The sequence below is a fragment of the Sphaeramia orbicularis genome, chromosome 9 (assembly GCF_902148855.1).
Source record: "Sphaeramia orbicularis chromosome 9, fSphaOr1.1, whole genome shotgun sequence".
In the NCBI taxonomy this organism is placed as follows: domain Eukaryota; kingdom Metazoa; phylum Chordata; class Actinopteri; order Kurtiformes; family Apogonidae; genus Sphaeramia; species Sphaeramia orbicularis.
Genome location: NC_043965.1, coordinates 20,531,805 through 20,546,808, shown reverse-complemented (window position 1 = coordinate 20,546,808; position 15,004 = coordinate 20,531,805). Strand labels below are relative to the sequence as shown.

At 36.7% G+C, this 15,004-nt stretch overlaps 1 protein-coding gene across 1 annotated transcript in view; it reads right to left on the bottom strand.

Moving 5' to 3' along the window:
* Positions 1-4,740: 4,740 nt before the first annotated feature.
* Positions 4,741-15,004, bottom strand: part of plcxd3 (phosphatidylinositol-specific phospholipase C, X domain containing 3) — a 30,776-nt gene continuing 20,512 nt past the window's right edge. Inside the window, exons 3-6 of the mRNA XM_030143644.1 lie at positions 14,706-14,879; positions 10,545-10,720; positions 8,331-8,432; positions 4,741-7,276 (exon numbers count right to left, since the gene is read on the bottom strand). Coding sequence (XP_029999504.1) covers positions 7,120-7,276; positions 8,331-8,432; positions 10,545-10,720; positions 14,706-14,879 — 609 coding nt within the window. The 3' untranslated portion in view covers positions 4,741-7,119. The remainder of the gene's footprint in view (positions 7,277-8,330; positions 8,433-10,544; positions 10,721-14,705; positions 14,880-15,004) is intronic.

Below are 15,004 nucleotides of genomic sequence, written 5' to 3'. Positions count from 1 at the left end.
TCACGTGGAAGAATTATGAACCAAGAAGTTCCTTGTTGAGAATCTATATAACATCATATATGCATTTGTAGTGCAAGATCCTTTGCTGTCGACTGCCTTTGTTTATCTCTAACAAAAAAGAAGTATCATCCAGATTATTTTATGGAAATTTGTGCAGATTTGATCTGGGTTTTTGTCCCCTTTTTCCATGACAACTTCAGACCAATTGGGGGATGATGATCAGACTGTTACAGTTGGTCTGTTTGAGGAAAGAAATTGTATTGTGTTGTAGTAATAATAATAATAATAATAATAATAATAATAATAATAATAATAATAATAATCATCATCATCATCATCATCATCATCATCATCATCATCATCATTGTAGTAGCAGTAGTAGTAATAATAGTAATATATAAGATGTAAAACAAGAATAATATGAATTTATGCTCTTTAATATTCTTTTCAAGAATAGTGACAGAAGCATGGAAGTGAGTTTCATTTCCAATTAGTGTGTAAGGCTGCATAATACCACCCGCCTAAACTCTTTCAATCAGTTAAATAATAAAAAGAAGAAGAAAAAGAGGAGGAGGAGAAGGAGAAGAAGAAGAAGAAGAAGAAGAAGAAGAAGAAGAAGAAGAAGAAGAAGAAGAAGAATTGGATGGAGACTGAACCAGTAATGTAACAGAAACACTGTTGAGATGTGATTGAGTCCAGTAAACACTGGAGGGCAATAGAGATTTATAAATGACTTTCTGACTTTGCTTGAATGTGTTTCAGTACTGAGCAAATTTATGGAAATGGTAAATAGAGTAGATTTTATGCTTGTAAAGATTTCAGGGAGTACAAAACTCTGTAAGGATCTGAGGGATGCAGCAAAAAGGGAGGATCAAAATCACATTCAACTCCATTAAATATTGACCTTAATGATTTGTCCTTATGTTAAGAGAGACAGGCCAAATGATGAAGTCTGTGACAGTCAGCATCCTGGCATAATGCAGCTCCAGGGAGTCATGTCTGGCAGCCAATTTGAGATTTTCTAAAGGAAGCATTCCCATATTTGTATGTGAAATCCACATCTCTGTCTAATTACAGAGATATATCTGCTGTCACAGTCTGAGAGTCATGCTGTGCATATCTATCATATACCGGTGTCTCAAGAGGAAATAACACGGCGTTTGACTGTTCGGATGAAATGTTTTTTGGCAGCCACAAGCATGTCAGGCTGTTTTAGTGAGTGCTGACTCCTGCCTATCATTTGTAGAAATAAGCAACAGACATTTTCATCCTGCCTACGAATCTATATGCTAACAAATTCATGCAGTCCTTCAATTTAAAATGGACTGCAAAACACAGAAAAACTGTTTTTTTGTTTTTTCCACAGTGCCACTGACATTTTGGAAATGAGAATACATTTTCTGGTTCAGAACTGATAGCAGCAACATAAAAAAAGAGCAAATTAGAAAACACAAGCTCAAACAAATACTTTGCACACACAGTCTGAGGCATTCACTCACTGAAAAATGAAGCCCCCTGAGGGTAAGCATCTTATTTCAGAACTATTTCCCAGGTACAGCAATTTTAGAGCAATACAGGAAATTGCCTGGCATTTTTACCCGACTGTCATCTTATGATGAGGAAGCGAGGAAGGTGATCTTCCATCAAAAAATACTGAATTGTACATTTTTATTCAATGCAACAGGTACTGAACAAAACCATCTGAGCGAATAATACACTTTAGATGTCATTAGTCTTTCTGAGACCAATACATCGTTAAGATAAATTGTTCTGGGTCATACTAGAAACTGAACACATGCATGAGTTGGATAGGAGATTATTTCTGTACTTCTAAAACAGACAGCCAACGCTTAGCGGCTCATCTACTGTACAGTGGTGAGCCAAGTCCCAGTACCTCCGGCTAGAATAACAGTTGGCTCAGACAAGAGGCCACCAGACCGTGTCCTCCATTAGTGCCGCTTCTGTGGGTCTCATGATGTTCAGAGGGCCATCTTTGACCACCATCTGCCCTGGAAGTTTGGTCTGCCAGGGAACAGCAGCCCGCTAGGGTTAGACAGAAGCAAATTAATGAATGAGCATGTAGCTTCTATGCCTACTCGCCTTCCAAATGTATCCTTCAGTTCAGCATATTTGTTTGTCATTATAGTGATATGTAAAACCATTTCTCGCTCATTAACCACAGTATTCTAGCTAATTAAATATAATTCTCATTGTTCATTGCCCTTGCAGTCTTTAAATATGTTAATGGGGAAAATATATATCCAGTGGCCGCTTTATTAGGTACACCTTAATGTAAATATCACATAGCAGCAATTCAGTGCATTTAGGCAAGTATATATGATCAAGATGAGGCACTTCAGCTCAAACCAAGCACCAGAATGGAAAGCACTGCAAAAATCACAATCTTACCAAGTGTATTTTTCTAATTTCTTGTCAAAATATCTCATCATACTTAAATAAAACATAATTACCTAAGGAGTAACTTTTCAGTGAGATATAAGAACTTATTTTTAGACAATAGATCTTGAAAATCTTATTTCAAGAAGTCTTACCAAGATAATTTTCATTTGTTCCATTGGCAGTTTTTTTTTTTTTTTTTTTGCTTAATTCAAAATTTTTTTGCTTACTTCAAGATTTTTTTTGCTTAATTCAAGCAAAAAATAAAAAAATTAAAAATAAAAAAAAAATAAAAATCTGCTGATGGAACAAGTGAAAATTATCTTGGTAAGATTTCTTGAAATAAGATTTTCAGGATCTATTGTCTAAAAATAAATTCTTATATCTCACTGAAAAGTTACTCCTTAGGTAATTGTGTTTTATTTTATTTATTTATTTATTTATTTTATTATTTATTTTTTTAAATTTTAAGTTTTTGTTTTATTTTATTTTTTGTTTTTATTTTATTTTGTTTTATTTTAAGTGTGATGAGATATTTTGACTAGAAATGTGAAAAATACACTTGGTAAGATTTTCATTTTTGCAGTGAGGAAAGGGGATTTAAGTGACTTTGAACAGACATGGTACCAGACTGGCTGCTCTGAGTATTTCAGAAACTGCTCCTCTAGGCTACTGTGATATTCACATACAACCATCTCTAGGGTTTACAGAAAGGCCAAAAAAATACTCAGTGAGTGGCAGTCCTCTGGGTGAAAAAGCCTTGATAATGGTAGAGGTCAGAGGAGAACAGCCAGACTGATGGGAGCTGATAGAGCAGCAACAGTAACTCCAATAACCACAGCATACAACAGGAGTGTGCAGGAGAGCATTGGATGAGCATAACACATGAAAGTTTGAGGCAGATCGATTACAGCGCTGACATATACACTCATCAGTCACTTTAGTAGGTACACCCAGTGCTGGCAAAGTGTACCCAATAAAGTGGCCAGTCAATGTATTTTATGACAACCTGGGATGAAAAAGGTCGAAGACCGCCAGTGGTCTGTCTGATTCGTTTGCTCAGACACAATGACACAGTTCCTGTAACATTTTTAGCTGTGCCTTTTCTCTCTGTGTCTGCTCGCTGTGTTCTCCTTACCCCCTCCCTTTGGCCATTTGCTGTTTTCATGTCTGAACGACTAAAAGAATCATTACAATTCCCAGTGTCCCCTTGTCGCCGATAATGGATCCATTTCGGTTGACTTAATAATAACTTTTCATTTCAGTCTCATTTTGTTTATGTTCTACAAGCAATGACCATTTGTTTTCTTTATTGCAAATTTTAAAAATGTTTATTTTAATGTCTTTTTCATCGTCATATTGCATGCACCTTGTTTTACTGTGGTTTTGTCCGCAGACATATTACCACTCTGTGTTGTGTTACTTCATCACTAGACACAGGAGAGCATGGTAAAATTATTCTACCTCCTCCTCCTCACACTCGAAACTTTTCTGAAACTGCGAATCGCACTACAGCCCCTCTTTAAACTGTCTGAATGCCATCATCCATCTCTACCTCCTACACCTCTACCTCCTCCTCATCTGTGTTTGCTCGTGTCTGCGTGTTGAAGAAAAAGACAGACAGGCACAAACATGTGCCCATGCACACAATAACAGTGCATTTGCATTTTTATCAGAAAATAATCCGAGGGTTTTAAATTCTGCCTTTTCATTCTCTTGGGCCTTGAAAACATTATAAAGGACCTATAGTCCAGTAGAAAATAGCACGGAGCATTTTCAAACCAAATAAATCCCGCAGGACAAAAAGATGAACACAATTTGCATATATTGTGTGAAAAATGTAAATAAAAATGAGCATAAGACATGGCTTTTCATCTTAGTTTGCTTAGTCTTAACCCCGAATTAACCCTGGATCAGTGAATGTAATGCAGCATTGAAGCCACATAACTAAAGGTCAAATGAACTGAACAAGATTCTGAAAGACACACACACACACACACGCACGCACACACACAGGCTTCTGAGTTGTTTCCTATTCGTGAGCAACACCTGGCTACAGAATGGCAGATGCCGAATTACAAAACACAGTCTCAGCAAGGTCACCCTGAGTGTTTCTACCCACCCACCTCCATCCTCATCGCCCTGGTAACTGGATGATTTTAGGATGCAACTCTGAATGCTGTGTTTAAAAAAATGTAAAAGCATTGTAGATTAAAAGAGCTGGTGTTTTGGATAGAATTATTAAACTAACATGAAATTTTAATGGGTCAAAAAAAAAAAAAAAAAATCAACCAAGCACAACAACAACAAGCCAAAAACCAGTTAGGAAATGATACTCAGTCATTCAGTAGGCATAGAAGCTTTATTTGATCTGCCATTTTCCACTTAGAACAGAGTCACTTTGATATAAACAAAGGTTTGGGTTTTACAACAGCAGAGGACTCTTTGCACACCAGAACAAAAAGGCAATGACAACAGTTTGGACCAGGGAAGACACAAATGTCCTAACAACACAATTTGCAAGCAAAGTCTGCTTATTTGTGTGAGTTCCTTCTTGATGGATGTTGGGCAGTTGTGCAACATTTGAAAAAAATGATTTATTTGAGGATTTTATCTTAAAGGGTCGAAACCTCTCCAGCTGAGATGTACCCATGCTGTTTAGGACAATACGCAAAAAAGAACTGAACAGATAAAAAAAAAAACATGATAAAACTTGTTGTATACCAAAAACTTTTTGGTTTATGCACAAAATTAAAGTGGCAAATAAATATGGAAAACAAGAAGTAGAATGATCAATTAGTTAAGGTAGAAGTTTAGAAATGGTTTTCAATGACTCTTCGCAGGAATTTAAATCATTTACAATTTATCGGCAGTACAATATTTGCAATTACAGTATGTACAAACTTTTCACGATATAAAACATTTTAACAGGAAACTACACTCAAGTAAAAGTAGTACTGTCTGAACTCTAAAACTTGAACTCATTTCCACATTGAAGCATACAATACAAACATGACTTTCTAGCTGATACTCAGTCACTCCATCACATGAGACTGTCAGAAATGGCACAGTTACACACAAGACACATACATTCACAAATCCAAACAGTTGAGTTTCCTGTTTTGGTTTACATTACCAAACTAGACAATACATTCTCAGCAGAAAATGCCACACTGATCATTATGTGTGTGGAAGTTTGATGAATATGCAGCTTTGTTACATGCATAATGTGTAAACCCTTGCATTTAAAAACGTTTCTGGGTGTCACTTCAATGTCATCATAAAACAAACTTTGTAGGTTGGAGAATGAAATGCAGTTAGTACAGATAAACAAAAGACATGTATTGCACCTTTAACACAACAAAAATGAGCAGATCCATAACCATGAAACACCCGATAAAGGAGACATCAAAGGGCAAGATTAATCCTATTATTTTCCTTGTGTCAAAGCACTAAACTCACATTAAAACCTTCTGAATCTAAATTATTTTTTCCTTTAAAAGGGTGTTAACTTTATCACCTTTATCTCTTGATGACTCATATGCTGCCCTACAGCATAAGTATAGACATATACAGGGAGTGAGCATGGACACACTTTTACACCCAGATGTACTTTATTTTTATACTTGGCTATCACGATTCAGCACCCACCACAAAATTCAATCAATTTGTCCTTCTGGCTTTCAAAGGATTAGAAACGACTAGTAGTATTGATTAGATTCTTAGTTGTGCCAAATGAATTAATTGAATTTTATTTTGCAAAGGACCTTTTTACTTTTTTTGAAACAGCTGAAAAGCAGCAAATGATTGCTTCATTATTTAGATACAGAAAAAACTCAAGTGCATATATCTTGATTGGTTTATTTGTCTCTGCTATACATGCTGCACAATGTCTGTACCTTTCCTGCAATGGTCTTAAATGTAGAGTGAACATGTGCCAGACAGTATATAAGATGCAAAACTTTAGGACAGACATTAACTGGGGAAGGAGACATTGCTTGCTCAAAAAAGAAATTCAGATTGGAGAAGTTGTGACTATTGGAAAGAAAATGAACGTTAATGTCACACACTGCATTCATGATTCTGGGTGTGTTTTCCAAAAAAACACCTGAAGGGATGCATATTGTTAGAAAAAACTTCTCTTGGACAGATTTTCTAAACGAGATAAATAACTGCTAGCTACTTACACCGGCCACATCGAGTGGTTTAAGTTACAAAGACCTATTTAAAACAACCTCTGGAAAAACTGTCACTGTCACTAGAATACCAAGCATGTTGTACTGAATGCAGTACTGTAATACATTAAGCACGAAGTTGATATGCTCTGAGAAACCTACCCTTGATGGAGTGGTAAGTCTAAAAACAGTGCATTTGATCATTTGAAAAAGCAGGTGTTTTACAGCACAGGAAGTAAGTAAAATGAACATCTCACTTAGGGAAAAAAAAAAAAAATCAATCAATTGGATCCCAAAAATAGGAAACAAACAAAACCTCATTCTCTTAGAGCTCCAGTCAAAGCCCAGCGCTGTTCCATATCCTACATCCTAACATCCCTAATCAACTCTCATTTCTCTCCATTTACTATAGCCCTAAATAAAGTGAATGGAGCAGTGCAGCTCCCCTTCTGAAATAAATGCCGAAAGAGAAAAAAGTGAGAGCGCAGACCCCACCACTATCAGAGGTGGTAGTGGACTGTGCTCCCAGACGCCCCCCTGTGAGCTCTCAGGTGGCATCATCGTCCTCTTCATCCAGGTGATAGTTGAGAGTGATGACAGCGCTGATGAATTCTCCCAGCTCCACAAAGTCAGCTGTGATAATATTGATGCCGCTCTCTCCGGGTCTCTGCGATCTGATCCACTGCATCATGCCTGGCAAAGCCCTGAGAGGACAAGACGTGTGACAAGACAAACAGCGTTACGGAAAGAGCAATGGGGAAATACAATCCCAAAAGATGCAAAAAAAAAAGAAGTAGGAGGAGTGATTCATGGTAAGCTGTCTTAACACAGAGAGGCGCAAGCTGTGATCAAATCTCTTTGTGACGCAGCATGGGATGTCTGCAAACCAGACACCAGCTGTGAGAGTGACAGTCTGAACACTTGCTGGACATGTTCATGTGAATCAAACGCCAGGGGGAGGGTGTTGCTCCTGCAGATGCCTTGCCCAGCTTTCTGCATGACAAAATTCTAACTGTTGTCTCCTCCCAGTGTTTGCGTTCTTGTTCAGTCGAATCCTACAGTGGCTGTCTGTGTGGCAAAATGAATTCATGGAAGGACGCCTGCATCAAAGTAACCTAACGCCTGGTGGGAACAGCTGATAGTGGAGTTATCTAATGAATAATACATACCAAGAAAATTGATGGTTTAGCTGCTGAGGCTTTTAAAAAACTGGTGACATTAAGAGGCAGTGAAATACGGACAAAGGAAAAAAAAAAAAAAAAAAAAAAAATGCTCCTGAACCAGAACTCAGAAGGGCAGATACAGAAAGAGGGAGGACATATAAAAAGGAACTGCCTCTGGTTTGTGGCTGCTGTTAAAAAAAGAAAAAAAAAAAAAAAAAAGTGGAATGAGGTCGGTGTCAAGTGCCTGGGGATAACTGGATAACCAACAAGCCCTTGGAATTAGTTAGAAAATGCCACAATGACTCATATGTGACTTTGTACATTTAAGTGCACAAGCCTGTGAAATTTTATGGTGAGTTGTTATGAGTAAATAATGTCACTTTTGTGGTGTCTGACCCTTTGGTGTTGTAACGTCAGCCACACTGAGCATGTGCACTAAGCATCCACCACCAACCCTGCTCCTTTTGGTTTGTCTTTCCCCTCACACACACACACACACACACACACACACACACACACACACACACACACACACACACACACACACACACACACACACACACACACTACATCATCATGCATAAAGGTTACAGACCTTTCTGTGATCGTCTCTCTCAGTCCACTCGCCACACCCTTCATCACAGTGCTGGCCTTTGGTGTCAGAACCACCTGGGAGACAAAGAAAGTCCCCTTCCTCCTGCAACACATCATATTAAGCATTTACTATGTATTTTTGCTATTTTTCTCTACAGTTTATCTCTTTATGCAAATCACCTTCTGACATCTCCTCTGTGGTGAGGTGCTATATAAATAAACATTGCCTCCTTTTTTTAAACTAGTGTCCTTAAAAAAAAAAATCACTTGCATATTTATGACAGGTTTTGCTGAAACTCTTTTTCCTTTACTATCAGGAGTGTCCTCTGTGTGTATGAAGTGTAGATGCTGTTTTGTGTGTGTATGTTTATGTTATTTAAGTTTGTGGCTGGTAGGAGCATATTTTCTTTTGGGAAAAAGGTAACATGAGCTCTTCTGTTAAGCTGGTTGTCAGCAGCGTTATGCAAAAGGAAGGGTAGGAAGTACCCCAGACCACTAGTCACTCACATTCCTCACACTCTTACAGACAATTAACTAATACCGCGCTCTTAACTGAATGTGAAATAACCTGCTCTACCTCCCAGTTCTTTTTATTCAGGGGTGTCAAACTCATTGTAGTTCAGGGGCCACATTCAGCTAAATTTGATCTGAAGTGGGCCGGACCAGTAAAATAATAACAGAATAATATATAAAAAATCATGCCAACTTCAAACTTTTCTCTATATTTCACAGTGAAAATGTAAAATTAAACAATTAAAATGTTTACATCTGCAAACTATCCTTTCAAACAATGTGAATAAAATGAACAAACTGAAACAATAAGTGTAATTTTAACAATATTATGCCTCACTTTATCATTTCCACATGTTCATTATAACTCACAGATCACAGTGGATCTACAAATACACAAAATATTTAATATCAGGCAGAATATTGTTAACATTGTGCTTACTTCTCTTAAAATATTTCAGGTTGGCCATATTTGTTCAGGTTATTCACATTTTTTGTGAAATTATACTTGCTTTAGTGTAAATACATGAAAATATTTACATTTACTAAGAGAAAAAATTTGGAGTTGTGAGTATTTATAGATTATTATGATAGTATTTTACTGGTCCTGCCCATTTGAGATTGAATTGGTCTGAATGTGGAACCTGAACTAAAAGGATTGTTAATATTTTAGTGTAATTTTTGCATTTCACAAATTCATCCCAAGGGCCGGACTGGACCCTTTGGCGGGCCGGATTTGGCCCCCGGGCCGCATGTTTGACATCTGTGTTTCAATTCAAATGTGCAATAACTTCTTTTTACCTTTCATTATTCTTATTATTCTTCTTCTTATTATTATTATTATTATTATTACTTTTTTTCTGATCAGTACTCTATTTTACAAATGTGTATTTGTGTTTGTCTGTGCAATAACTGTTTTTACATGTTTCAGCTGTGTTTATGTTTGTTTCTGTTTTTATTCATGTCTTTTTCTAACTCCATGACTCGGGGAAATGCGCAAGAATTCTATTGTACCTATACTGCGATGTATCTGTGCAAATGGCAAATAAAGTCTATTCGGTTCTAAAAACTGCATAAATTCTCATAAGATTTAGAGAAAAGGGTAGAGAACAGACAAAGGACAAACACCTTAAGCTTTGGGCTAAATCCATTAACAGTGTAGAGAGCATGGGGCTAGTAGAACATCGTAACAGTTAAAATAACCAGTGGTACCAACCAACATGACAGGTAAACAACCCAACAGGGCCAACTGACAAAAGAAGAACATAGGTCGCAAAATATGTGGTTTGTTTGTGGTTTAATAATAATTTGGAATGAAACCAAGAGTGAATTATATGCTTTGGCAGTGGTCTCCTTCTAGTTTTTAATTAGGATTAGCTGTCATAAAGCTGTGATAATGCAATATGTGTGCATTTTATCTTTTGAAAAGTAGAGCCCTGCTACAAATGAACTCCACAAAAACAGTCTGACTCACATCCTCCTCAACTCTCAACAAAATATAATCATCATAAACAATTAAATCATGCTTGACTGACCCATCATGCTATTCTTTATGACTCACTAGTAACACCCGAAAATATAAACCAAGGTTACCGATTCTCAAACAGTTACTTCCGGCAATGAAAACTTCACTTTAAAGAGAGGACGTGACAAGGTCTAGAGCCTCATGTCTCATGATGGGCAGCAAATACCCACAGAGACTGACCTGCGGTCGGTGACAGAAGCCTGGAGAAACTGAACTAGCTTCTCTGGGTCAGTGGTGTTGGCCCATGGAGCGGGCATCATCTGTCCTGGCCACAGGAAGGGCACCTCCAGGGCCATGGGGTGGTGATAGAACACCAACACCTGGTACTCTTTCTCCCACAGATACTGCAGAGTCACCTAAGGGAGGAGAGGGAGGTGTGTGTGTTAAGCCCAAGGAAAAAGAAAACAGAGTATAAAAAAAAGTTTGCATTTAATACTTTGAAAGCTGTTATAGGATATTTTTAAAAGCTACAAAAAAACTTCGGAAAATAATACACAGAATCAAAAAAAATATGTACACAAGGAGCAATGCACAATTCTATATATGTTTTCTGTTTTTAGTTCTTTAACAGGTCAGAATGCAATACCTACTGGCATCTAGTAGTGAAATGTCAGAGTCAGTGTTTGTCCACTTTTTACTTAAGGGGATATAAACTGTGGTACACAATTAAACATAGTAGGTGACAGAAATGCACTTTAACGCTAGTTGCCACCAGCTATAATGCAAAAAACGAGAACATGAAGTCATAGTGCATATAAAAAGCTCCGTCTAAAGTAATAAAAACACACCTTCTCCAGATGATTATCCTTAATTTAAATACTACATTATATATTAGTTGACATTCCTGCTAAAATCTGACAAAATCTTGCACACTGAACTTTGAAGCATAAAACTCATGACATAGTCTTTGTGTGAAACCATTTAAGGATTTGATATAATGTAATTATCAAGACACAGAAAGGTGGTAATTTTACCATTCTGTACTTTCTCCTTCATTTAATGACTTTTTTTTTTTATGATAGAGTAGTTGTAATTTAAAAGCAGTGAAGTCTTAATAGCAGGGGGAAATCACATACCAGAACACTGCAAAAATCAAAATCTTACCACGTGTATTTTTCTCATTTCTAGTCAAAATATCTCATCACACTTAAAATAAGACATAATCACCTAAAGAGTAACTTTTCAGTGAGATATAAGAAGTTATTTTTAGACTATAGATCTTGAAAATCTTATTTCAAGAAATCTTACCAAGATAATTTTTCACTTTTTGCTTAATTCAAGCAAAAAAAAAAAAAATCTGCAAGTGCAACAAGTGAAAATTATCTTGGTAAGATTTCTTGAAATAAGATATTGTCTAAAAATAACTTCTTATGTCTCACTGAAAAGTTACTCTTTAGGTAATTATGTCTTATTTTAAGTGTAATGAGATATTTTGACTAGAAAAGAGAAAAATACACTTGCTAAGATTTTGATTTTTTTTCCCAGTAAACACACTTAGGACTAACAATACCACTAATGAATCAACACTATGTATCCACAGACTTGATCAGTCATTGAATAAAGAATAAAGCATTGTTTATACACATCAGTATTATGGTATCATCAAGTTTACTCCTTCAAATAAAAAACTCAGTAGGGTTATTTTGACAGTCTGGGAAAATAACACTGTGTCTTATAATATCCACAAAGATTACTGCATTAAGCCGATAGTTTACATTATAGCTCTGTTAGCTTAGCTCTCTGTTTAGACAGAAAACATCGACAATAAAAACACAAATTACCTCCATTTTATATAGATTTACTATAGATCTGTTTAGAATTGTCCAAACAAGGTCACAATTGTCATAGTTTAGTCTGAATTGTGGATCAATAAACAACAAAATTAGCAAAGATAATAACATCACAAACATAATCAAACTCACTCGTTAAAAAGAAACACTGTGATTTCATCATCAAACTCCAGTCTTTCATTTAGAGCTGTGTCCATCTTGTCACTTTCAGACTTTTTGGTTAAAGGACCCATGGTGTTAATTCTCCTCAACATGGGACACCAGTAGAGTGACTCACTACTCCCTCTAGTGGTCACATAAATGCGGAACCATCAGTGTGGATTTATTCAGTATATATCTCTATAATCGAATACACTGGCATCTTTGGAGTAAATTCAAGGGTCTTTATTTTAAACCTTGTCATTTTAGATCATTTTTGAGTATTTTAAAGTAGAAATACAACATATAGCTCCTTTAACTAACAGAATAAAACAACATCCTGGTAGGGTATATGGATGATGTGGGAAACCATGAGCTAAATGGGTAACTAACCAACAGAAAACTACTCCTGGATGAGTAAATTGAGGAAAGTGGGATTGCAGTGAAGGGAATATAATACTTTTGGAGTGACTTGTCTTAAAATACACCATTCTGGATTCCCCAACAGCAGGCTGAGGCACACTTCATTATTTTCCCAGAATTCACTAGTCATCCACGTTTCCTCTTTTCTATCCTTCATCCTCAGTCCAGAGCTCCCCCAAGCAGCAACACAGCACCTGGCAGGAAATTATCCCAAAGTGCTGCTGGTTGTGTGGGAGTTGAATGGTGAATGGTTGATTGGTATTGCTTTTTCTGGTGTGGTCTAAGTCACGGTGGTTAAAGGTAAGAAAGAACAAAGCAGGCTGACAGCATGTCAGTAATATGAGAATGGTCTTTTGTACTTGTGCGCAAAATTGCATCCTCTAAGCCAACAAATTAACTATGATTAGTGGCGTGATAACTATTATTCTGCATCTTCAAGTGATCAAAACATGGAAATCACTATTGTGCAGTCCTGAAAAAGACAGTAATTATCAAAATGTGTGATCTTTTATTATTCAAGAGTTGCTAAGGTGAGAGAAGCACCTGAAACAAATATACTATTGGCCATAAAGTTGGAATAAAATATATATTTTTTTACCTCTACTTATGAAATGATTTTGACAATGTGATTTATTCTTGATAGATCGAGTGTAACTGGGACTTAGTGAGTAATCATTGGACCTGACCAAAGGTGATTACTGATGTGTATAAACAGGAATAAAAAGAGGAATGTGTCTGAAAACAACACTATTTCAATTTTGGCAATGACTACTGACACAGTACTGTGGCACAAAATATGGGTTTGTTTATTGCCACAGAGCCAATCAAATGTTAGCGTTGTTCTACTTTGTACTAACCCAATCATAGATACTGTAACATTTAATTTGAATATTATTTTATTTCCAAATCATTAATTTTTGTTTATTATTTTGACATTTTATATGTTGTAATTTACATATTATTTCATTAATTATTTAGTCAGTTTATATTATATATTCTTTTATTATGTTTCTTCTTGCCTTTTCTTAATATTTTGGTTCCTGCCTATTGGTTGTAGTACGACCTATTTTGGCGTGACACGAGAGTTAAGTCTGTGATGGAGTGCGAGCAGTGTATGTTGTGCTGAGCTGCTGATAATAAAGCATGCTGAAACTGTCCTGCCGTTTGATGATTATTAGCACGGAAGACAACAAAACATATCAACACCAAGAATACCATTGTAACCCGCCTTACCCACAGCCCTGGTGAGACAAGCAATATTTCAGGGTTACAATACTGTTACATGAACTCATTATCCTCTTGTTGCCACAGTACTGTGATATATGGTGTATACTTCAGTGCATTCTTTTGTGCATTTTTCTACAACAATACTGTGGCAATTGATGGAAGAAACGACAAATTAGTGATAGTACATAGTATAGAATAGGAATTATTATTGTAAATACTCTTTATGTTGTTTTATGGCGTTCTTTGCTCTGGAGGCTGGAGAAGGTGGGCGGAGCTACATGTTAGCTGCAGCAGTGTGTCATGTGACTTCTCAGTTCTGTGTCAGTTCAGTGTATTGAATGCTGTGGTCCGAATTCTGCATTTTGAATGTTGTCCCAGTGGCTGATTTATATCAATGTCAGTATTACCTACTGTCCCCCCCCCCCCCCCCCCCGAAAATCTGCAGAAAAAAAAAGCAACTCTCCCGCGTTTGATATGCTACCTAGTGAACTAAATCTTCACTGTTTCGAAGTCTGACCTATTTGCTATCTGATTGCTTAGCTACTTTTTGGGATGTAACAAGTTACCAGTCTGGACATGATATAACGAGGGCGCTGATTGGCTCTGTGGTAATAGACAAACCGATATTTTGTGCCACATTACTGTGTCAGTAGCCACTTCGTTAAATTTTATGGACGACAGTGTATTTTAGACCAGCTACTGCCATGTCTATGTGATTCAGTTTCTTTTACTTCCACCCGGTTGTTATGAGTTTCACATTTACCTCCTGGGCAAAGACGACAGGGCAGAGTTTGTCTCCGAAGACCTCCTTTAACATGGCCACCAGTTTTTCATGGTGCAGGTTTTGGACACCATAGAAGTGATTGAAGTCCAGGAACACCACTTCTCTCGCATGAGCTGATAGGAAACTACTGATCTGCTCTAGTCCTTCCCTGACCTTAAAACACACAAACAAGAACATCACATTACATGCTAGAATAATTTCTTTAATGACTAAACACATCTGGGATGCATTAAAAAAAAATATCACACTTTCTGTCTGACAGAGCATACAAATACAAA